The 23,809-nt window shown below is 49.3% G+C and overlaps 1 protein-coding gene across 1 annotated transcript in view; it reads left to right on the forward strand.

The window, feature by feature from the left end:
* Nucleotides 1–22,803, forward strand: part of ppfia2 (PTPRF interacting protein alpha 2) — a gene marked incomplete at both ends in the record, with an annotated part of 154,420 nt that extends 131,617 nt beyond the window's left edge. Inside the window, 23 exons of the mRNA XM_080022206.1 lie at nt 1,100–1,234; nt 2,066–2,149; nt 2,580–2,711; nt 2,828–2,890; nt 3,234–3,325; nt 4,476–4,608; nt 4,937–5,154; nt 7,118–7,361; nt 8,865–8,894; nt 9,584–9,714; nt 10,409–10,590; nt 10,703–10,793; nt 15,335–15,416; nt 16,300–16,500; nt 17,370–17,432; nt 18,941–18,973; nt 19,104–19,297; nt 19,449–19,546; nt 20,260–20,435; nt 20,803–20,871; nt 20,997–21,153; nt 21,384–21,440; nt 22,745–22,803. Of these exons, the coding sequence (XP_079878332.1) occupies nt 1,100–1,234; nt 2,066–2,149; nt 2,580–2,711; nt 2,828–2,890; nt 3,234–3,325; nt 4,476–4,608; nt 4,937–5,154; nt 7,118–7,361; nt 8,865–8,894; nt 9,584–9,714; nt 10,409–10,590; nt 10,703–10,793; nt 15,335–15,416; nt 16,300–16,500; nt 17,370–17,432; nt 18,941–18,973; nt 19,104–19,297; nt 19,449–19,546; nt 20,260–20,435; nt 20,803–20,871; nt 20,997–21,153; nt 21,384–21,440; nt 22,745–22,803 (2,724 nt within the window). The remainder of the gene's footprint in view (nt 1–1,099; nt 1,235–2,065; nt 2,150–2,579; nt 2,712–2,827; nt 2,891–3,233; nt 3,326–4,475; nt 4,609–4,936; nt 5,155–7,117; nt 7,362–8,864; nt 8,895–9,583; nt 9,715–10,408; nt 10,591–10,702; nt 10,794–15,334; nt 15,417–16,299; nt 16,501–17,369; nt 17,433–18,940; nt 18,974–19,103; nt 19,298–19,448; nt 19,547–20,259; nt 20,436–20,802; nt 20,872–20,996; nt 21,154–21,383; nt 21,441–22,744) is intronic.
* Between the last annotated feature and the right edge of the window lie 1,006 nt (nt 22,804–23,809).

A 23,809-nucleotide genomic window follows, 5' to 3' on the forward strand; every position in this document is an offset into this window, starting at 1 on the left:
CCCGCCGGGGCAATCAATGCGCTCTGAACACTACTGGAGATTAATTTAAAATATATTTATTCTGATCACTCAGGGTGACTCCCAATGTCCGCAAAGTAAGGTTTCGGTTCAAAAATAACGCAGTTCACCTTTTAAGCGTAGGTGTAAGTGTATGTGGAGTTTTTTGGGGGCCTAAACTGGGCTTCTGGATGTACTGTAGCTCCCCCTAACTGATTGACCATATCGTGTGTGTACGTCTGGTCTCAGAACAGTTTAACCTCAGTGTCACTCAAAAAGCACATTAAGAAGACACAAGTGGCTTCCCTGAGAGCATGCAGAAATAACCCTCAAATCATTTTGGGGATGAGGCCGTACAAACACAACCCTCATCGAGTTTTAGTCGTTGCAGGACCCAGCGTGCGGTATCTACTGGTTTTTGGAAATTGTTTGCCAGAGGGTGTCGGTTGTGGGGGGTGGGGGGGGCTGCTGATGTCACCGGCCTGATAACCAGCGCCTCTGGTATGATGAGACCAGCTCCACACAGAGTTCACCACTCGCACAAACAAATGCCGCGCAGCAGCGCAGCGCTGGCCCTCTCCGTTCTAATTATTGCATGTTGAGCTGCGGTTGAGCTTCCAATGCTTCTGGGAGCGGAGCATCTGTCGCCGATACCAAAAGCTGCCAAAGCGGTCCCCTGAAATGAGAGGGGCTTAAAACTGATCTGCGGTCAAAGGCCACTCCTCTGCAGACACTGAAAATGTCTTCGGGCACAGCAGGGAACTTCTAGCCAATGGGTGGCAGTTTGATTCATGGCGGATGCGAATTTCGCCTTTACAGCATCGAGATTCAGTCATTTCAAGGGAAAGTCTGGTATTTCTTAAGATGAAAGCATTATCTTTCCATCATTTGTGGTTAACCCCGAGTTATTGGATTGATTGAATCTGATGAATTGATCCGGTATTGAGGGAAGGGCTTCATACGACTGCTGGGGCTAATCTCAAGGACGTTTTTCAGCGCCCCATTGGACAGCGTACTGGATTCCTAACGATAAGAAAAATAAGCCCCGGGGTTCAAAACTACCGGAGTTATCCTGGTAGCATGCGTATGTTTGTGTGTGTAGATGGAAGAGAAGAACCGGCAGCTGCAGGAGCGGTTGGAGCTCGCGGAGCAGAAGCTCCAGCAGACCATGAGGAAGGCCGAGACACTGCCCGAGGTGGAGGCCGAACTCGCCCAGAGGATAGCAGCCCTCACCAAGGTAGGAGGAGGCCTCCACACACACCCACACACAAACACAAAGACAATACAAAATAATACACAAGGACTCATTCCACCAGGTGCACTCACCCCCCCTACTCTCTACTTAGGTATTGTGCTGTATTTGTGTGTAAAGTCGAGTCATGACTTCTCACCGTGTCCCTCTCCTCTCCCTTGGCCACATAGTCTGGCTCCATCTCCGCTTCCTCTCCTGAGGAGTATCACTTTGTTATGGAAGCTAAACTCCAAGACATGAACTCCATTCTTAGGAAGGTAGTCCCGCTAGCCCGTCACGAGCTACTGCTGGCTAGGCAGCAGGTTTCATTCTTTATCGGATGTTTGTTGATTTTCTTTTTGTTTCCTTTTTTTTTTGTGGTGGGGTGTGTTTTATATTGGGGACTGGGCTCTGGTGCCACTGGGGGAAACAACGGCTGCATGGCTGGTCTGGCTGGAGCTCCGACTGTTAGTTGGCGATGCTGTGGTGCAGCTCCCTTTCCTCTTTCATCCCGTCCTTTGCTGGCCTCCATCTTGTCTTCCCGTCAGACTTTTACCTTGACCCGCTCTACCTCATTGCATTGAAATAAATATACAACACACAACAGCAGCAATAGACAAAAGAAAAACAAAAAAAAAAAAAAACCTTTTCAAGTCGTGGTTGAGGCTTTGGCTTGGGTCTCGCCGCCTCCGCTTTTGCTTTCATCGCTCCCTTTGGCTGTGAAACCTGCAGGTCACTTTGTGCTCCTCCAAACCCCCTCCACCCGACCCCCCCCCCCAATCCCCAACCCAAACCCTCTCCCTTCTCTCCTGTCTGTGCTCTGCTCTCCGTCTGCAGGCGGAGGAACGCCACGGCAGCATCGAGGAGCGCATGAGGCACCTGGAAGGCCAGCTGGAGGAGAAGAACCAGGAGCTGCTCAGGGTGAGTCGCCTGCGGGCTGAACCGCGACGCTCGGCCGCTCGCAGTCCCGGATCCGTGTGTCAATATGTGTAATACCCAAGTGGATCCGAGAGGAACGTATGGAAGCGCTGCTGTGTAATATTACTAGGCTACGTGCACAATGATTAGTCTATCAAGTTCAAGTCTATTGATATAGTGCTCGAAAAACAGCAATTTTAGGAACAAATTTAATTTTAGGATCTCCTGACTCAGATCTGTTATCCTTGGGGAAGTTACCGGGTCAGTTCCAAATGGATCTCAGGGTAAAGTTTGCGGGCATGTGCACAAATTTATTTGAACCCGTGAAAACCTCGAAGAAAAGCCTGGACCGGCTGAAGGCGATGGCGCCGTCTTCACCCACCGCTCCAAAATCCGCATCCGAATGTGAACCTTTCTGCCTTCCGCCCGCCAGGCTCGGCAAAGAGAGAAGATGAACGAGGAGCACAACAAGCGGCTCTCGGACACGGTGGACCGGCTCCTCACCGAGTCCAACGAGCGTCTCCAGCTGCACCTGAAGGAGAGAATGGCGGCTCTGGAGGAGAAGGTGAGAAATGGCCTCCGGCGTCGATAGTCCACCCCCCCCCCCCCCCACCAAAAAAAAAGATAATAATAATAATCAACGTTTATGTCCAAACAATGAACGCTTGTTTTCTGTTGCAGAATATGTTGATCCAGGACTCGGAAGGTTACAGGAAACAGTACGAGGACTCCATACACGAAAAAGTAGGCGAGGATTCGAGGAATCGCTTCTTCTGTCTGTGCCTTCTGTAAATTGTAGATGAGTTTAGCGCCATGAAAGTGTTTTTCTTTTTTTTTTTTCTTCTTTTTCAATAGAGAAATAATGAGCGTGGTTGATGGTGCTAAATCATTTATCATCCCCGCTATCCAATATTTGCAAGAATTTGTACCAGTGTAGAAAGCGCTAGAAAGCCTCCACTGTCGCGCCGCATGGTGGCACCGTTCCACCGCCCCAGATGGATGACACACTGGAGATACCGTGCGTGGCTTTGTCGTCGGGATGAGTTTGGGAAGTTGAAATCTTGGGCGCGTCCCTTTTTCCCTCCAGTCACACCTCGCGGAGGAGATCGAGAAGCTGAGATCGGAGTTGGACCAGTTCAGAATGAGAGCGGGCTCCCTCACCGAACCCACCCTGTCACGGTACGTTGGTACCTGTGTGTGTGTGTGTGTGTGTGTGTGTGTGTGTGTGTGTGTGTGTGTGTGTGTGTGTGTGTGTGTGTGTGTGTGTGTGTGTGTGTGTGTGTGTGTGTGTGTGTGTGTGTGCGCGTGCATCAAATCCTTGTGGGCAATGTTAAAGCCATTATTCATTAAGTTAAGTTATTAAAGCAGCGATTCCCAACTTGGGGTGCGAGACCCCCACAGAGAGTCGCCAGGGATGGCAGGGGGAGTCGCCAGGCCTTGGACAATTTGAGGCGTACGTTTTCTAGTACTCAAATACTGGTTGAAAATCCACATGAGTGTTCAAATATAAACTCCAATGGATACTTTGATCATGATTGATGAAACAAACTGTAACTACAGATACTGCAAATGCAATTGAATGCAGGTGTTATGGAAATGCACTTGTTACAATGATTACGGAATGCTGGTTCTATAGCTGTGCGCTTATATAATTTTCCCCTCTGAGAATAATAAATAATGAGTGAATTAGTGTGGGCTGAGCAGGATTAAATTACAATTAAATTCAAAATAGGGTTTCACTTTGATTTGATTTGGGGAGCCAATGTAACATGCTGTTTTGAAGGCGGTTGCCCTTCTTATTCCATCGCTATAAACATGGTCTTCGAGTATCTAGTCCTTGCAAGACATTCATTTAAATCCTGGGTTGGGGAAAGAAAAAGCTGATTCTATGAAAAAAAAGCGCATTATTGAATTTTCCACACCTTATCGCCCATCTAAGTTCTCTTTGTATATTTTTATTATCTCTTCAAGACCTTGTAATAGAGCAGTCGCTGATGTGTTGACAGCCGCCGTCCCGATCACCTCCGCAGGCGTGAGACGCAATTTGCCACCGCGCGCCGGCGTGAACAGTAAAAACCCCGATGCCTCCGAAAGCGCGCTTTCGTTCGCTTCGGTGCCACTTATTAAGCTCCGAGAGGGAAGCTTTGCCGCCTTCCCGTCGGCGCAACAAGCGAGGGCGGCCGACAAAATCTTTGTGTCACGCCGCATCCTTTTGTCAATCGGCTCTCACGGATTAAACCCCCGACGGCGCCGTTTCGGTATGAGAGCGACGGCCAACGAGAGACTTCAACCGCCGGCCTGAACTGACGGAGGCTTCTTCCGCTCCCAGGTCTCACCTGGACACGTCGGGCGAGCTGCGCTTCTCGCTGGGCTCCCTGGCCGAGACCCAGTCGGACCACTACCGCTCAGCCAAGGTCATCAGGCGGCCCAGGAGGGGCCGCATGGGCCTGAGAGAGACCAAGGTGAGACCCATCGCTCTTCCTCCCCATCCCTCTCTCGTCTTCTTTTCATGTATAATATAAAGACTTACATAGAGTGATTGAAAATAGCTCAGACGTGTTGCTAATAAGCTGCTTTACTTGCATCATACAAAACCTTTTTTTAGCCCCTGTACTTCAGATTGGACAGGATTGGGCTCTCTGAGTTATATCTGGAATCCGGACCTTTTTCTGGAACCCACGCACACGCCTTCATACCGCTCCGTCTCTCCGTCTTTATCTCTTGCACAGATAGCAACAGGCCCCTTCTTCTCAGTTTGATATTCCCGCCGCCTTTCTCCATCCCATCCAGGCCAAGTCGCTCGGGGAGCACGAGTGGCGCTCACAGCAGCTCGGGGTGATGGGCGGCCACCCGTTCGAGAGCGACACGGAGATGTCGGACATCGACGACGACGACCACGAGACCCTGTTCAGCTCCATGGACCTGCTGTCGCCCGGCGGCCACTCGGACGCCCAGACGCTGGCCATGATGCTGCAGGAGCAGCTGGACGCCATCAACAAGGAGATCCGGTGCGGGCTCACAATGTTCCCTGCTGTGTCACCGTGTCACCGTGGTGATGGTTCTTGAGATATACGATACAGTGGTGTCCGCCGGTCCTTAAAAAGGTCTTGAAATGTCCTGAGTAATTTCTTTTATAAATATTAGGCCTCAAAAAAGTCATTGAAAAGTCAATAATTCTACGACAATTCTTCAACAATTCTTGCTGTCAACTTGTTCTGCGTCAGACATTTCTGATGTTATACTTACCTGCGACACTAATCTGATCCAGATGAACCGACTCACTCGATACTTTTAACAATTAAAAAATCATTTTACTTACCTCTCAAAGTGGCGTTTTTTATCAACGTAGGTACTTGGGGTTCATCAGTTTTTCCGCAATCAAAATGGGTTTGGCCAATTGACAGGTCAATAGCTGTTTCGCATATCCGCCGAAACACTCAACGTATGTGTGACAGGTGTGCAGAAACCCACTGGAACCATCTCGTGCTAGTATTCAGGACCCATTTGTGGCACAATCGTTAGCCACGGCAGTGGCAGCAGCGCTTCTCCAGGGGAAGGCCGACGCTTACGCCAACAGGAGAGTTAAACTCTGATGGTAAATAACATTTTGGGAGTCCTGGGAATTGGGCTCCTATCTAATAAGCACACGAGACACTGGGTACGGTTGTGGATAATAAATGCGCTCGTGGTCTTTTTTATCTCCTCACCTCTCGCCCTGTAATTGGTTTGGCTTGTCGCGGAGTTTGCCATTCAAATCTGAGTGAATCCTCCCTGTAAAAAAAAAAAAAAGATTGGATTTTCTGAATAGCGGCAGAACGGTCAAATTGAGATGATTAAGCCTTTTATAATAGTTAGTTAGGGTCTCGAAGGGGCTTTAAAGCCCCCAATAACCTCTCTGACCCCTATGAGGTGAGGGAAAAACTCCCAAAAAAGGCAGTGGCAGAAAGGAAGAAACATTGAGAGGCGTATTATACGCCTCTCATGAGAAGAAAGAAAGAAGAAGAAGAAACAGTCTTTATTTATCACGCAACACACCACACTACAACACATGCTTGCACACACACACACATGCACATGCTTTGATGGTGGCCGGTGAAATGGATTCTCTGCTTTTGACCCATCCTGGCTTGTCCTTCCTCCGGGGGCACAGCCAGGAGCAGTGGGCAGCATACGTGGACGTGCCCGGGGACCAAGTTAGATAAGATAATTGTCCATCGCTGGTCAGACGATGATGGATGCATGTTTTTGGTGGGGGTCTTTACTGACGTGAGGTGGAGGAAACCCCATGTGAGCACGGGGAGAACATGCAAACTCCACACAGAAAGGCTCCTATTTGGGAGATAACCCGCCGGAGCATGGTGCCAACAGCGCCCCAGGCGGGAATCGAACCCAGGACCTTCTTGCTGTGAGGCAATGATGATCCCCCTTCCTAGGTTAGAGCAGGTGTAGCATGTAAAGCAGTATTTTTCAACCACGTGTGTGCCGTGGGAGCTCCCTAGGTGTGCCGTGAAACAGGAATGGAGTCCTCCCAGCAAGCTTTTAATTCCGCTTCCCTCTGCCGGAGCGACCGCCGATTCCCAAGTCATTTAAAAGATTTGTTCGATACCAACGAATCGCTTGCGAGTCTTGCATCCCGAACTGTTAGTAGGCCATAATAATAAGCAAAGTCTTACAAGTTTGTGACATTTTTAGTGCTATGCCATGCCACGGGATTATTTATTGTGCCGTGCCTGACAGAATGTTGGGAATTATGACCAATTATTTATTAGATAAAATAAAAGGTTGTTTTATACTGTAATGATCTCTGCCAGGCTGACAGTCGCAGTAATTGGAGGCGACTTGGCATGGAACTGCTGGCGTTGCGGATTGTTTACGGCGATGGAACCCGAGCAGCCCACCACCCACGGCGTCCATACAAAGTCCCGAGAGTGACGTTTTCTTCTCCACCACCCCTCCAACTCCCCTCCCCAGGCTGATCCAGGAGGAGAAGGAGTCGACGGAGCTGCGGGCGGAGGAGATCGAGAACCGCGTGGCCAGCGTCAGCCTGGAGGGCCTCAACCTGGCCCGCATGCACCACCACCACGGGGCCTCCATCACCGCCTCGGCCACCGCCTCCTCGCTGGCCTCCTCGTCCCCACCCAGTGGCCACTCCACCCCCAAGCTGGACCCCCGCAGCCCCGCGCGGGACATGGAGCGCATGGGGGTCATGACACTGGTACGATGGGGTGGTGGTCCTTATTTTGATCACACACACACACACACACACACACACACACACACACACACACACACATACAGGTACACACATTGGAACAGTGGTACTTCCTAGGCTGTTTAGCCTTGGAGGCTAAATAGGCTCCATCATTCAAGGGAATGAGCCGTTCTCACGTCTGGGTCTCAGACCCACGGCTCTGCCGGGCAGTCGCGCCGCACTCCTCCATCACCCGCCTGTGCTGTTTACAGAGACCCCCAAGGTGAATTAACCCCATCCAATCGGAGGAGAGGCGATCATAAATGGCTGCTAAAAGAAAAGAAAATAGAGAAGACAAGGAGGGGAAATTGGACTTTACTGGGTTTACTGTGAGGCCATGACTTCTCGGGGCGACGGGCTTTCTTAACGGGTGAATAAGAATGGGTCGGAGGGGGGAGTTGAACCAGGGGTCCTGTTACAGCACAGTCATACAGAAGAAAGGAAATGTAGTATAATTATGTATATAAATTATGTCAGTTGTAAAAAATGTAAAAAATAGAGAAGCATTTTTTGTTCATTTGCTCTTTGCTCTTTTTCTTATATTATATAACAATACATTGTATAATAATGTATATATTTTTTTAACATCATTTTATATTAAATACTAATAATATGCAAAAACATATATATATATATATATTTATATATAAACATGGAAAAATAATCATATTCCCAATATTCGAAAGATATTACATCTATTCGTGGTTCTAAATACTAAAGTCTTGCGGTTCTGAGACTCCTGAGCTCCTCCTCCGCCTATAAGACACAAGCACGCGCACACACACACACACAAACACACACACACACACACACACAAACCAAATACATTTTTCATAGACGCGAGAGAGAGAGAGAGAGAGAGAGGGAGAGACAGAGAGAGGGGAGGAATGACAGAAAGTGTGTAGTTCCCTGTCACCTGTCATCTTGTCGCCGTGCAGCCCGCAGTGTCAACACAGCGGCTCACTTAAAACAGGAAATCATGTATTCCACACGTCCTCTTTGTCCCTCGCTTTCTCTCTGCCGACTGTCTTGCGCAGCATCAGTACTCCGTGCTGTTGTGTCGGGCGGTGTTTCTCATTCTTCTTTTTCCGCAGATATTCTTATGCTCAGAAAAAAGAACCCCTCGGTCGGCCGGGGGTCTGTAAAGGTCTCCTCTATCCGGGGGCTTTTAAAAGGACCGGGCGCCCGCTCGTATCGATCCGCCAAATGACTTGTGCCGCCGCGCACCCTATTGCTTACCGATCCCTCGCTTTCGATCGGTTCCGATCCGGTCGTCTCTGGCAGAGGGGACGCTGGCAGATGAGTGCTCTATTGGGTGTGTTACCACCGTAACGCACCCGATGATGTATGACGTGCGAAGGAACTGAAAGGCTGTCTTTATTGGTTGAAAACGATCAACGCTGTGCCACCGTAATGTTTCCTTTTTCCCACGCCTTAACCTGCCGCCTCCTCTGCTCTGTCCGGCAGCCCAGCGATCTGAGGAAGCACCGGAGAAAGGTAAAAGCCACTCCCAATCTCCAATCCGCGTATTCCAGATCAGTGTTTTTCAGCTACCTGTGTCGCAAGATCAAAATTGCAGGGCTGCATTAATCCATCGAACTCGTCAGCTCCAGCCGGAATTGCAGCTCTGTGTTTGGCAGCTTCACTCGGGAAGCAAAGCTAGTTCATTTCGGCAAAACTATTCATTTTAGTGGAATGCAAATTGCACATCAGTACATCACATTCAGTAGGAATTCTGCAAAATACCTCGACCTTTTTCTCGCTTGGGCTTTTTTCTATTTAGTCCACAGGGACTCTTTTCAAGATGCAGTGACTTCCGAAAAGATTTGTTTGTTCGTGCATCGCTGACTATTAGTAGGCTGTAATAGTAAGCACAGCTCCACATGTTTGTGAGGTCTCGAGGCGTTTTTGGTGCTGAACCAGATAGTGTTGCCGCCGTGGGAATATTTTGTAGTAAAACCTGTGCCACGGCAGAAAAAAAAAAGGTTGGCACACACTGCTCTAGATGGACTTAAGATATCGACTCACCCGTGGAAGCCCCTGTGTAAATGTCAAACGGTTGCCATAGCGACTCTCCAAACTGATCTACCGTAGGGAGGTCCTTGTTTCGCTTCCGAGCGTGCAGCGGCTGAAGTAATGTCACGCCCCCCCGCCCCCTCCCGCCCCGCGCCCCTCTCTCCGTTCAGATAGCGGCGGTGGATGAGGACGGCCACGAGGACAAGGCCACCATCAAGTGCGAGACGTCCCCTCCCGCCACGCCGCGGACCGTCCGCATGACGCACACGCTGCCGGCGTCCTCGCACAACGACGCGCGGGGGTGAGTCCACGTTCCGTCGACAGCCACGTGTGGTGCAGTCGCGTCTATTTAGGGCAACTCCCTTGATACGACCTTGAAAAAGGTGCCTTTTTTAAAAACCGCGTGGGTGTTGAGTTTGAAGGTCTGACGTCAGGCATCTCATTTGTTATTTTCACTCGTCGGTCTGTTGCCCAAGAATTTTCGCGTCGTCAACAATAGGAGCAGATGGGACAAGTGTTCGTTTTCCGTTTGGGTGAATATGAAGGGACTGGGAAGAAAACGACTGGAGGCCTTTCGATATTGCACATTTTGGCACAGGCCTGGCTGACGAAAACCAAAAGGAAGCCTTAAACGGGGAGTTTCTTTTACTATTTGCATTCATAACCCGGCACCTGACGTCCCCTGGGTGTGGTTGTGCTCACAGCGTAGCGACCAAGCTGCATTAAAAACTGCACACACACAAAAGCCGTGGATCAGTCTCTCGTGCGAATACGTGGCCAAATTCATTAATAATAAACTGAGTTCTATGAAAAGTTAATTGAAAGTTATTTGGAGGTTTTTCATCGCAGGGCGTTCTTTTTGCTGTATGTTCATCCATATCTATAGTACATTAACGTTTAATTTTCTGTTGAAGTACCAAATATGGGATTTGTTTTTAATTGAATAATGTCACGGATTTCCACTTTAAACCCGTCCACGTCTGGTTAAACCTCAGCATCGCTGCCTCTCTGGAGGCCGAGGCCAGCACTCTGAGCAGCGTCGCCAGCAGCCAGGACTCGCTGCACAAACAGCCCAAGAAGAAAGGTATCAAGTCCTCCATCGGGCGGCTGTTCGGCAAGAAGGAAAAGGGTCGGCTGGTGCACCTGGGACACCGGCAGGTCATGGTAGATCCACACGGTGGGTACGGCTGCCCCCGAGCGCCGGGACACGGTCACGGACGTGGATATTTTCACGTCCCGTTTTGAGGCCTACCCGTCCCGACGCTGAAATCTCCCATTCAATTTTGCAGCCGTGGTGAACGACCCCGACATGGCCGGCCAGGACATGGGGCTGGGCAAGCTGGGCACGCAGGCGGAGAAGGACCGCAGGCTGAAAAAGAAGTAAGATTCCCGCAAAAACATTCACCGGCGCAGCCGACTGAACCACACCGGTGCGTCCCCATATACGGCTCGAAGGGAGGCCATGGACCAACCCCCGTACACTTAACCTGCTCACATATACATGTGCCCTGATTCCCACCGGGGGTTAATAAAGTCTGATCTGATCATATTGTATGGAAATACAGTACAGGGCTTGCTGCACACTGAAACACACTCAGATGCACACGCCTGTAAACACGCAGAGCGGTGCATCCATACCAACAATGGGCCTCATGCAAGAACCGCCCGTACAAATACCCTTTGAGCTTTTTTGGCGTTCAGCAAAAATTTCTCGTATGTGGAGTTGAGTTGGTCGATCGGACAGTTAGCCCGCATTTCTCCAGAAAGCCGTCATTGTTGCCAAATGACTGGATTGCTTTGAATACACAGTGAGTTTTAAAGTATGAATTCAACTTCTCAGTGTATAATCAAGTTGAGATTACATGACCCTGTCGGACAGTAATCTCTGCTATTATCGTAGAATGAAACATGCATTAATATGATGACATTGATCATTTTAAATGGCTATTGTAAAATACAGGTTTGAGGCTCATGGTTTTAGGCTTCTTACATCTTTCGGATGCCCAAGTGCTCACGGTGACTGAGTGTTATTTCGGTAATATTTCGGTGCCACCAGTTATAATAGCTCGTCATTTCTTCCCGTTACTGACATTTAGCGGGACGCTTTGAGTCTAAAAACCTCCGCGCTTTCTCTCGATTAGAATCCCTGAAGGCAGGGCTTCCACCTCGTGATCAGTCTTTGCCGCTCACGGATGATTACGAGCGACCTCAGCCTCGGCTCAGCCTTGCCGCACTTATTATTAGCTTCGTTAGGCGATCGCCTACTCGCCTCGCACGTCGGGCTCACTGAAATTAGGGAGCGTTCGCCAAAAAGCGGTCGTGGTAGGGAAATGTTCTCGCATGGGGCACGTTGTCTACACGTGTGGAGACATTTAGCTGTTGTGTTTTGGGGTGGAAACCATCTAACAGCATGTATTTCCCCCCACGGTCCTCGGCCTGCTTTGTACAATCTACGCCCGACACACCACGAGATGAATGTTTCTAAAATGGTAAACAATGGTGAAATACGTAGATCCCCCTCCCCCCAAAAAATTAAACACGGGTCTCCCACATTGGGATCCATTCCCGGCCGGGCTGGGCGTTCTGGAGCAGAGATCAGGGCTGACTGTGTTCACCGAGCTCAAAGTCAAGGGCATTGATCCTGGCTGAGGAGACCGCTCATCTCCCGAGCCTCTGCTTGTCGATTCGGAAGCTATAAGCGACCTCCCCCGTCGTAGATCACACCCTCCGCGGGCGGGGCGGGCGGGGCGGGCGGGGGTGATCCGAAACCTCTTTGCCACAGGAATGTGTACGTGGTGGATGTATGCGTGTGTTTGCCGTGCCCCCCCCCCCCGCTGCCAAATGATGAATGTCATTTGCTCGACTGTGTCATTGCCAATAACTTTGCCTCCCGTCGGCGGCGATCGATCGATCCCAGGGCGTTGCCGTTGTTGTCGTTTGTCATCTGTACCGTCGACTGATCATTGACCAAATGTGTTTCTTCTCACTGCACTGACCTCTCCTTCGCCAGAGGGTCCGGGATTAAGGCCCGTCGCCTTTTTTTTGCATCTTGGCGCCTCCACGCTGCATGTCATGCCAGCTGCCTGCGCCGATTCCATTCCAGCATCTTGACCAACACAGCCATGGTTCAATACTTGTTTCTCACTGTGTCTTTGCGTGTGTGTGTGTGTGCGTGTGTGTCTGTGCGCGTGTGTGTGTGTGTGTGTGTGTTGTGTATCTCTGTGAGATACTGTACTGTACTGTGTGCTGTGTGTCTTAAAGCATTTTCAATTTTGCTGGGGTTTGGGGGAGTTTGGGGGTCTTGCTGTGCCATATTCATTCCCTCCTGCACTGGACTGCATTGTACAGGACAACCTGCTCACCGAATGGTCCCCGGACGCTCCCGTACGACGGTGTCTGCCGTGTCTGCTGTCTGTTTGTCCGTGTGTGTGTGTGTGTGTGTGTGTGTGTGTGTGTGTGTGTGTGTGTGTGTGTGTGTGTGTGTGTTCAACATTGTGTTTTTTTTAGAGCCCTATGGTAATTGCCTATTGACTCATTAACATGTTGTGTACTTTTGTCTCCCGTCACTCTCTCTCTCTCTCTCTCTCTCTCTCTCTCTCTCTTTCTTTGCTCCTTCTTTCTCTCCTCTCTTGCTCTCTCTCTGCTCTCTCTTTGTCTCTCTCTCTCTCTCTCTCTCCCTCTCTCTCTTTCTTTGCTCCTTCTCTCTCTCCTCTCTTGCTCTCTCTCTGCTCTCTCTTTGTCTCTCTCTCTCTCTCTCTCTCTCTCTTTCTTTGCTCCCTCCTCTCCTCTCTTGTTTTGCTCTCTCTCCCCCCCCCCTCCTCCCTCCCTCTCATCATCCTCTGACTCTAACCAAAAAAGCGGGTAAGTGGCGAGGACAACTGCGTTTGAACTGAAACTCCCGGACATAAAAAAAAACCCAACCCAAGCCTTGTGTCCGTCCATCTTCTCTTCTCTCTCTGTCCGTCCGTCCATCCGTCCTCCTCCCGAGAGAAAAAAAAAGTGCCAAAGCTGATGTCGCTCTCTTTTTTAACATCTCTCTCTCTCTCTTTTTTTTCCGTGGCCGTCGACGAACCACCCCGCCACCCCATCGCTTTCTCTCTCTCTCTCTCTCTCTCTCCCCCTCTCTCTCTCTCTCTCTGTCCATTCACCATTCTGAAGCCCCCCTCCCCTCCCCCCCTTTACAGTGCAATGGCCGCTGCTTCTGTGGGCTGGACTGAGAATGTGCGGCCGTTGGGCGGGGCCAACCTGTTTCCACCCAGAATGTCTTTTCTCTCCTCCTTTTATACGTGTCTCTCTCTCTCTCTCTCTCTCTCTTTCTTTTTCTTGTGAAATAACCAGCGGCTGATATCTGGTTATGGGAATGTCAAACTCTCGTGGCTTTTTCGTCGTCGTTTGTCGTCCGTATAATTTACCATGACTACTTCCTAACCGCACCCCGCCCCCTCCACTCCTCCTCCTCCTCCTCCTCCTCTTCTCCTCCCCCTCTTCCTCCGAGCTATGTTCAGTGGGTGTGTTTCTCCATGCATTCAGACCCCAAAACACCTGAACATAACCACGGGGAAAAAAACGAATGCGTGGATCAGAGGCTGGATGTTCTAACGTGCTCTGAGCGGGACATTCCTCATAGGCTCTGTGCGCCATTTACGCGGCGTTGCCTTCTGAACGCCGACAGTGCTACATGCACCGTGGTTTTTGTATGTTTATTTCTTTCTTTCTTTCTTTTTTTTTTTTATTTCTTTCTTCTCCACCGAGCCTACTCTTTCCATCTGTCAAAAAACCTCTCTGAACACACGACATGCTCAGGGAATGTTTGTTTTCCACTAAATCTGGAGAGGAGAAAGTCAACTGATTAATTTCCCTCTGTGTCTGTGTGTGTGCGTGCGTGCGTGTGTGTGTGTGTGTGTGTGTGTGTGTGTGTGTGTGTGTGTGTGTGTGCGTGCGTGCGTGCGTGCGTGCGTGTGTGTGTGTGTCTGAGAGAATGTTTCACTATCACGTACACAAAGCTTATACACAAAGTTTTCCCGGCATGCATGTAAGAATATGAAACCGGAAGGAATACGATCGATAAACGTATTTGTTTATTTTAGGCTCTTTTTGTGAATATGAGCTTCATTTTTTTCCGGAACCCTAAGCCCCGTACTAGGCTGAACCTCTTGGCCCCCCAACGGCATGCAGTTGAATAGCTCTGAGGTCCTGTACCACCCCCCGGATAAGAGCTGATTTTGTGTTTTGTACTTTTTGGATTTTATGCTGAGTGGGTGCGCACAGCTCTCGAAGCGCCCACAAATCGTTCTCCCCCGTGTGCCCGCTTCAGCCTTCCTTCGGAGGGCCTCTCATGGCGAAATCAGGGAACAGAGTCCAGAAAAAAAAAAAAAAAACACAAAAACACAAACACACACACACACACACACACAAACACAAATCTGGCTCTGTGACTCAAATCAAAAAAGAAGCATCGCGTTGTAAAAATAGGCGCTTTTGTTTCTATCGGAGCCAGTCGGACCATCATGCTTACATTAGTAATGCAAGATCATGCTTAAGGTGTGTGTGTGTGTGTGTGTGTGTGTGTGTGTGTGTGTGTCTCCTTGGCCGAGCACAGATGAATGATAAAGTGCTGCCCTTTCCAAAGCGATTGGTGTATAAGCTGGACTATGCGAGATAAAGAGTGCATGAGCACAACCCCCCCCCCCCCCCCCCGCCCCCACACACACACACATACATACACACACACACACTCCTTAAGACACACATCACAGATCAGCACTCAACACATTCTTATCGCACGCTTTGTAGACAAGGAGTGTGCCTGCGACAGAATAAGTGCGGCGTGCTATTGAGTGTGTGTGTGTGTGTGCGTGTGCGTGTGTGTGTGTGTGTGTGTGCGTGTTGTTTTAATGCAGTGCCTCTTGTCCCACCTGCAGGCACGAGCTCCTGGAGGAGGCCAGGAGAAAGGGCTTACCCTTCGCTCAGTGGGACGGCCCGACCGTGGTGGCGTGGCTAGAGGTACAGTGGAGGCCATTTCTCATGCCAGACACGTCGAGTCCCCGAGGGAGATGAGATCATCTCCATCAACGTGGAGACGTGACAGAGATACCCATTGCCAAAAAAGGCCTCAGACGTATGCAGGGCTCTAGGATCTCCCACCTGCTTCTTTCACTTGATAATTGTAATATTTGTCTGATAACTCATATTGTTCTATATTCTCAATAAACACAGGCAAAGAGCTACGTCACTTTAATACTTATTACATATATTAAGGTCAATAAAATACTATGGTAGGCAGATTAATCCTTAAACTGAAGATAATAATAATAATAATAATAATAGTTATAATAATAATGAACCAAACAGTAATAATAAACAAAGGAGAAATGCAAAAAGCATTTAATACAATTTTATTAATATACTTAATATCACATTCAGGGTCATCAGTTTAGAACTTAAATCATCATGATCGTTTCGCAGAGAATACTTTTTCAATCATTATTTTTCTTCAATCACTGCTCTTTAATTGCACTTGATTTTCAAAGATTATTAATGTAATCCAAATTATCCTATGCCTAGTATTGCATTTTGTATATTCGGTGTGTGTGTGTATATGTATTTTTATTCATTTATGTATTTATTATTTTTTCCCTCTAAAAATATTTTTAATTTTAATGCCAATTGCCTGCAGAGAACGCACACAAACACACCAAACCTCACCATAACAAATTCCTATTATATGTTGGCAAATAAAACTGCTTGATTCTGATTCAAACAACAGTGCCCTCTGCTGGCCAGTGGACACACAAACCCACACAAACGTTTCCAGGCAATCTCCATCTGCAAAACCCAATGACGCAGCACTGCGGTGTCACCCAACACTTCCTCCGCTCTCCCGCAGCTGTGGCTGGGCATGCCCGCCTGGTACGTGGCGGCGTGCCGCGCCAACGTGAAGAGCGGCGCCATCATGTCGGCGCTGTCCGACACGGAGATCCAGAGGGAGATCGGCATCAGCAACCCGCTGCACCGGCTCAAGCTGCGGCTGGCCATCCAGGAGATGGTTTCCCTCACCAGCCCCTCCGCCCCGCCCACCTCCAGAACCGTGAGTCCTCACTGGGAGTTCACGTCACGCCCGTGCCCCCCGCATGCATGCAGGGGCGCGCACACGCACACACACACACACACACACACACACACACACACACACACACACACACACACACACTCTTCCATTCTCCCTGCTCCACTTGCACACCTCATGAAACCTGGATTAAAAGTGCATGTGATTTCACCAGCCCACCCTCTGCACACTCCACTCGGCAGGCGGTGGTTAATTGACCTTGTCGAGCGGCGGGATGTCGGTGCAACTCCAAGCAGAAAATGAAGACGGGGGGGGGGGGGGGACACGGGAGTGGGTGCAGGGGGTTGGCCATCCTGCCTCCGCTGAGGGAAATGGAGATTACCCGGGTCGGTGCTTCGGCTTGTTTTTGGACCGCGCCCTGAAGCGCGGTCCGATTTGGCTCATGGCAGCCTGACCCTTCGATCGTCACTGGAGCTATAATTCGGGCTGCGAGGCATCGGAATAGACACCGATAATACCACGTTGGAATAAAAATAAGAGTGGGATTAAAAAGTGTAAATAAAAATCACTTTGTCCACTTAATGTCACGTAATGCATCGTCTGTGTACTGCATGGCAAAACGTACCTGTGTCTGTATCGGTACTTGTGTGACCTGTGTCATGACCTGTGTTGTGTAAAGTTGGGTTCTGTGCCTTGTTTTTTGTTTTTTTTTTTCGTATTCTGTGCGTGTTTTTTGTCTTCCCCCGCCGGCTCTTCATCTGATTGTGATGCTATAACACTATTGGCTTACAGTGGTGCTGCTCTTCTTCTTTAACACTGCTTGCCCCTCCCACGGGATCACTACTACCACTCCTGCTGCCGCTCTGTCCTCCCCCACTCCCCCAACGTAGCCGTCTGGCAATGTATGGGTGACCCATGAGGAGATGGAGACCCTGGCGGCCCCCTCCAAAACGGTCAGTTCCCCCGCCTCCTCGACTCTCGCCTTCACTTTCTGTACCTACTTGTACACTGCTGCGTGTTTTCGTGCGTGTCATAAAAAACGAGGGCGTTGAGTAACCAAACCGCTGGGCATCGAACCGCCTGTCAAACACTAACTTCAGGGGCAGTCAAGGGATCCTGCCAACATTAAACTTTATTTTACCAGGTCAGTCCCGTTGTAATTCGGATATTTACAAGAGAGACCCATTTCTAAGAAAGCAGCCGAGAAACTTACTGACTACACAATGAATACAGTATCAGACAACAATCAGACCGGAATCTGGGAAATACAGAAGTGGAAATCTAAGAAGTAAATCTCCTCCGCCATCGCATTGGACTTGAGAGACAACCATGCAGTTTTCGCGGGTTTTATCAAGGGCCAGAGAACTGAGAAGCTTTTTTGCCCAATTCCGTTTGCACCCTGGGGACACACTAACCTACATACCCTCTCCCACAATGAGTAGACAATGGGATATGGGAAACATTGTTTATTATAAATTATTATTTATTGTTATTAGGTACGTTCATATCGGGCTGTCCTGTGGCAGAGTGAACGTACCTCGTACCTTTTTGAAAGACAGCTTGAGGGACGCTGCTCCTGCTCCCGTCTGGACGGAGATGCATCGCCTAGGTCCATCGTTCTCAAAAGCCGAAATCATTTCATTAGCCCCGTTATGAGATTACGAGAGTTAAGCTACACCCGAGAGGATGGCCCGGGGTGAGTTTGTTGAAGGGCGTTTGCTTTTTTTCCCCGGCCGGAGAACTGAGGTCACACCTCGTTGTCTCGTGTTCCGGGACAACGAGGTGAATGGCCGGTCCCAGGGCTGTTGTGCGGGAGAGCAGAGCATCGATCGGCTCCGGTAAATAACGGCCGTCATTCAAAGACGATTAAGAGTGTCTGGCGTCAGAGGTTTGTAGCCCCGTTGGCATCTCCAAACCAAACGTGATCCGTCAGGCTTGTGCCGTGAATGCAGGGGGTAACAAGTCGCTTCCCCTAGAGACCAATTCATAGCAACCGATGGCCAAAGTGCGGTACAATGCCATTGATCAGACAATCAAAAGATGGGTTTTTTAGGAACAACATTGGTATTTTAATCAGAGTGCACAAACGATGCTGTTTCCTCTCCATTTGGACTTGTCCCGGGTCTAGGACCGCATCTAATCCCGTCACGTTTTGGCGTTTTGACCTCACCCTGAGAAGCTTCTTAGTCGGGTGCACAGGGATCGATATTCACATCCAAAAGCGAATCAGGATCAGGCCTTGTACGTGGGTCTTCCTCGGGGCCCGCGAGGTATCGCGTACCGCCATTTAGATCCGACCGGCGCCCGGGACGTCAGATTGAAGACGCCAAGTCAAGTAGATGCTATGAGCTTCGACAGAAGCCGTTAAGACCTCAAGGTGAACTTTATTCATGTGCAGCGGCCATTCTGTTTCAACATCTCTCTCCCTTGTTCTGCTTCCTTTATTTGCCTTTCCCAACAGAAGTCAGAGTCTGAGGAGGGCAGCTGGGCGCAGGTAACACGACCCATCTACTGACCCTAACCACTAAGCGACGAGCGTTTAGGCTCCGTTTTTGTTCGTTTTTTTTTTCCCCGTGAGATGTTCGTCGATGTTTTGCGTTGTGAGGTTGGCTGACGGCTGACAGGCCCCCTCGTCTCATCAGACTCTAGCTTACGGTGACATGAACCATGAGTGGATTGGGAATGAGTGGCTGCCCAGCCTCGGTCTACCTCAGTACCGCAGCTACTTCATGGAGTGCCTGGTGGACGCCCGCATGCTGGACCACCTCACCAAGAAGGACCTAAGAGTCCACCTCAAGATGGTGGACAGCTTTCACAGGTAGAAGAATCGGGCCAAAGTCAGCCTGGGCGTATCAGTGGGGTTTCGCCTAATTTGCTCAAGTTACTAATTCATTTGTGCATGCGTGTGCGCGTGTGTGTGTGTGTATGTATGTGTGTGTGTGTGTGTCTATCTAACCTTCTAACGTCAGAACAAGTTTACAGTACGGAATCATGTGTCTGAAGAAGCTCAACTACGACAGAAAGGAGCTGGAGAGACGCAGGGAGCACAGCCAGCACGAAATGAGAGGTACAGTACGTACCCGAATCAATAAACCACAACATTTCTCACGGGGCTGAGAAGGAGGAAGGCCATCTGCTCGCTGGTGACCATTAGTGTTGTGTTTAGGTCAGTGTTTCTCGCCAAAGCTTTTGTTCCTGCCACAGCAGGCTTTTTACAATGAACTACACTTACACGACCCTATTAACCACCAAAAACATCAGCAAACGTCCCAGCGCTTAGAACTGGGTTTATTTTCATGGCTTACGAATAGCGAGTGGCGCAAGGCTCGCGGATGATTTTGTTCGCAGTGAGCAAATCTTTTAAAATGATTTGGATCCAGGATTCACTCCGGGAAAAGAGGAGGAGAGCGAGTGAACCGTCGACTCCAAAAACTGAAAATAATTACTGAGGACTAAGTGAGAAAAGAAAAAATAAATAAATAAAAGTCTAGGCATTTGCCATAATTCATATTGAATATAATTAATTTACACAATTACCAAATCTCAAAAATGAGTTGAACCTTTCATCACTACATAGAGCTGCTATTCTGGCCAGAACCGATGAATTGGACTGCAATTTTGATCTTGCAACACGACAGCTGGTTTCCATTATTCATGTGTTTTAAGTGGAATCTCAAGCATCTTCATCGCACACCCGGCGAGCCCTGGCGGCGCGCTGGGGTGGGGGGAGACACTGGTTTAGGTTTTGAAAGTAGCTGTCACGTGCCCTGCGTCCCCCAGACGTGCTGGTGTGGAGCAATGAGAGGGTGATCCGCTGGGTGCAGAGCATCGGGCTGCGCGACTACGCCAACATCCTGCTGGAGAGCGGCGTCCACGGAGCGCTGGTCGCCCTCGACGACAACTTTGACTACAGTAGCCTGGCGTTGCTGCTCCAGATCCCCAACCAAAACACTCAGGTATTCGCACACTAACCCAGCTGTCACAATCATGACATGCTGCATCGCCTCATCGTAGTTATTCGAGCTCGTAGCGATCATCTTGTGTTTGAAACATGTTTCCATGCAAATTTCATGGGATTTTGACCCAATGTTAGAAATGTCCTGTTTTCATCAGTTGCGTTGAGGTCTAACCGTCTGTTTAACCAACGTTTGTATATAAAATTTTTACCAAGGTGGATGTGGTAATAAAACTGTGAAAGATAATTACATTGCAATTATTTGTATGACTATTAAAATTCCCAACCTTACATCAGGTTAGCCACCTGTCACTAGCTGGAAGGTGCATTGCATATTTTTTTAAATATCTAGTCGTCTTGTTCCGCAGGCACGTCAGATTCTCGAGCGGGAGTACAACAATCTGCTGGCGCTGGGCACCGAGAGGAGGCTGGACGAGGTGAGAGGCTCCCCACCAGGGAGCGGTTGGTTTCTAGAATTACTCCGGAAGACTAGGAACAAACTCTAACAAACTAATGAATCTATTACATTTGGACATAAGGTCTCTTCTTGTCTGTCCTCCAGTGCGACGACAAAGACTTCCGAGGTCCATCGTGGCGGAGGCAGTTCCCGCCCAGGGACGTGCACGGCATCAGCATGATGCCCGGCTCGGCCGAGACGCTCCCGGCCGGCTTCCGCCTCACCACCACCTCCGGCCACTCGCGGAGGCTGCCCCCCGAAGGTAGGACCCCCAACCGCACTTTTATCTTCTAAAGACGTCACAACTGTCACATTGATTGCTGGGGAAATTACCCCAAAAAAACGATCCTGGTTCGGAAGAGACGCACCACGGCCCTGAATGTGAGTTGCAGTTCCAAGGGTCCGGGTGGTCTCGCCCTCCGCTGTTTTGTCGGAGCATTCTGACGATGTCTCTTGTCCTCCCCCTCGCGCTGGGACTGCCCTGCTGTGCAGTCCTCTATGAGATGTTGGACGACAGTCCTGACGACATGTATTTGGACTGGTTTCAAGGTCAGCTATGCCCCCAACTGCGGTTCTGGGGCCCCTGCGGGCCCCCCTAATTCACCCCAAGCGTGTAACCCTGTCCCCCCATTTCTTTAAATGGTTTATCCTCCCCAACGTGATGCCGTCTCATGTGGTCTCTTACCCTTACATTTCCTCTTCAATCTACCTCCCTCTTTCATCTTTCTGTCCTCGCTACTAAAGGCTCCAAAGGGTGGTCTCTCACTTTTGCCCGAGTTATGAATAAGCTTAGTCTTGTCGATGAAGCCCACCCTACACAAATGCAAACGCAAGATCTGCGTTCCTGTGGAGGTCATTACACCTGACTCCACCAGGGGGCAGTAGAGGATGAATCAAATCTGTTTTGCAGAATGACAAATATAGACGGACATATCAACTGTTCAGCAATGCATCTTTCTGACAGTTTCCTGTTGTTGCTCAATGTATGCTAGCTGCGACTAAAGTGTGCGTCATGTCAAGAATCCCCAGGCGACACCTTTCAGAACACGCAAGCAGCTTTGCCTAGCTTGAAGCGTCCGCGTTGGCATACTTATGAATGGGTGTGTTTTGGCCCTAATGCTGACGGTGTGGTATGAAATAGGGGGTCAAGCTACGGTCTTCCTATGACGGGGATCTGCCTGCGCAAACCCTACAAAAAGTCCACCAACTGAGCAGCGGATGTGAGCGCGACGCAAAGTCGCTCTGCCTCAGGAGGTTCACGTTGAAGTTTCCAACGACGTCGCCAAACAACTCTTAGCAGATTTCTTTGTGTTCCTCATCTCCCCGCTGTTAAAAGAGAACACCGGTCGAATAAAAACAAGCTTTCCACTGGTGGGTGCAGCGCGTGGTGGGACTCACGACCGGGCTATGGCCGGTCTGAGCCTGAAACACCGACCAAAGACACCCCACTGGGCGGGTTTCGATCGGGGCTCTCTTCTAACAAAGACATTCCCAGTGAATTTTGGAGAAAAAAGGCATCCTTTGTGTGTTTTCATCCGTGCTCCCCCACAACCGGACCAGATCTGGAGTTTGACCCACTCAAAACCTCAACATTAGTTTGAGTGCGGGTTCTAATATGCCGATGTTTGTGTGGATTTGGAGGGCGAGAGCAATAATGTTTTAGTTAAGACGTTAACTAAAGCCTTTTTTGCTTCGTCTACGCCGTGCCACAAATTCAAAACGTCGACCGAACAGCAGAATGTTTTTGTGTTTGTTTTTCCCCGTCGGTGGGTCGCCGTCTTATATGGGAGGAGCCGAGTCGTGCCGGGTTAACGGACCTTTGTTTCTTTCCTCCTCTCTGTTGCCCCCTGCAGTCGGACCCTCGGCGGTGCAGCGTCTGGACAGCTCCACGGTGAGAACCTACTCCTGCTGAGACGACGGAGGACGTCCAAGCAAACTATGTGCTGTATGTAACACTCACACACAGTATAATTCAGATAGTGGAATCGAAGCAGGAGAGACGGTGACTCGTTCCCCAACGATAAGGGATCCTTGGTCCGGGGTCCTGCACCATTTTTTGCCAGGAGGACGCTCGTCTCATATCGATGTTCCCTCCTTTACATGCCGGTCCAGACAGAGAATCTCTGTCAGAGTGGGAAACAAGTTCTCCAGCCGAGCAGGTTCTTTCAAAGACGTCACGGGAGGGGTTCACCTGCATGATTGTGACTGTTCAATAAGCCTTGGGAGATTTCAAATTTTACAATATACTGATTACAACCAAAGAACCACTACTTCCTTTCGGCAATAAATGCTTAAATACAGTAGTAGCTGCATTAAGGTTATCCCATAAACGTAGCTCAATATAAACAGTTAAAAAAAAATGTATTCCCCTATACCCTGGCTCTCTCCTCCGTTAGAAATGAAGTGTCTACACTACAGATTAAAATGAGCTCTGGTCAATGAGTTATAGCACTATAGAACTGCACTGAGGCAGAACTGATTAACAATGCTTTGCGAAGGAAATAATTGAAGGACTATTGACCTGCCAATAACAACATTTTTTATTTGGGACGATATCTGATTGACAGATTTCTATATCTGCGCTTTAGAGTTGTGCAAACAAACACAATTTTTAAGTTGTGCTTTAAAACGACTTTAATTATGGCATTTGGCAATGAAAAAGTTCTCTGATAGACAGAGCCGGCTCTAGCCATTTTGCCACTCAAGGCAAACTGCCGGTGGGGGTGATGGAGAGTGTCCATTACGCACGGTGCTTGTGTCGTTCCATAAGGAAACTGAGTCAAATAAAATGACCTACATCTAAAATGAAAAAACACTGTTTTGGTGCGCAAATTGCGCCAGGATCGCTCCCTCTCCCAACTCGGGATGGTGCCCTAGGAAACCGCCTATGTGACCTATAGGTCGTCTATTGTTGAGTA

This window comes from Zeus faber (genome assembly GCF_960531495.2).
Source record: "Zeus faber genome assembly, chromosome: 21".
Classification (NCBI taxonomy): domain Eukaryota; kingdom Metazoa; phylum Chordata; class Actinopteri; order Zeiformes; family Zeidae; genus Zeus; species Zeus faber.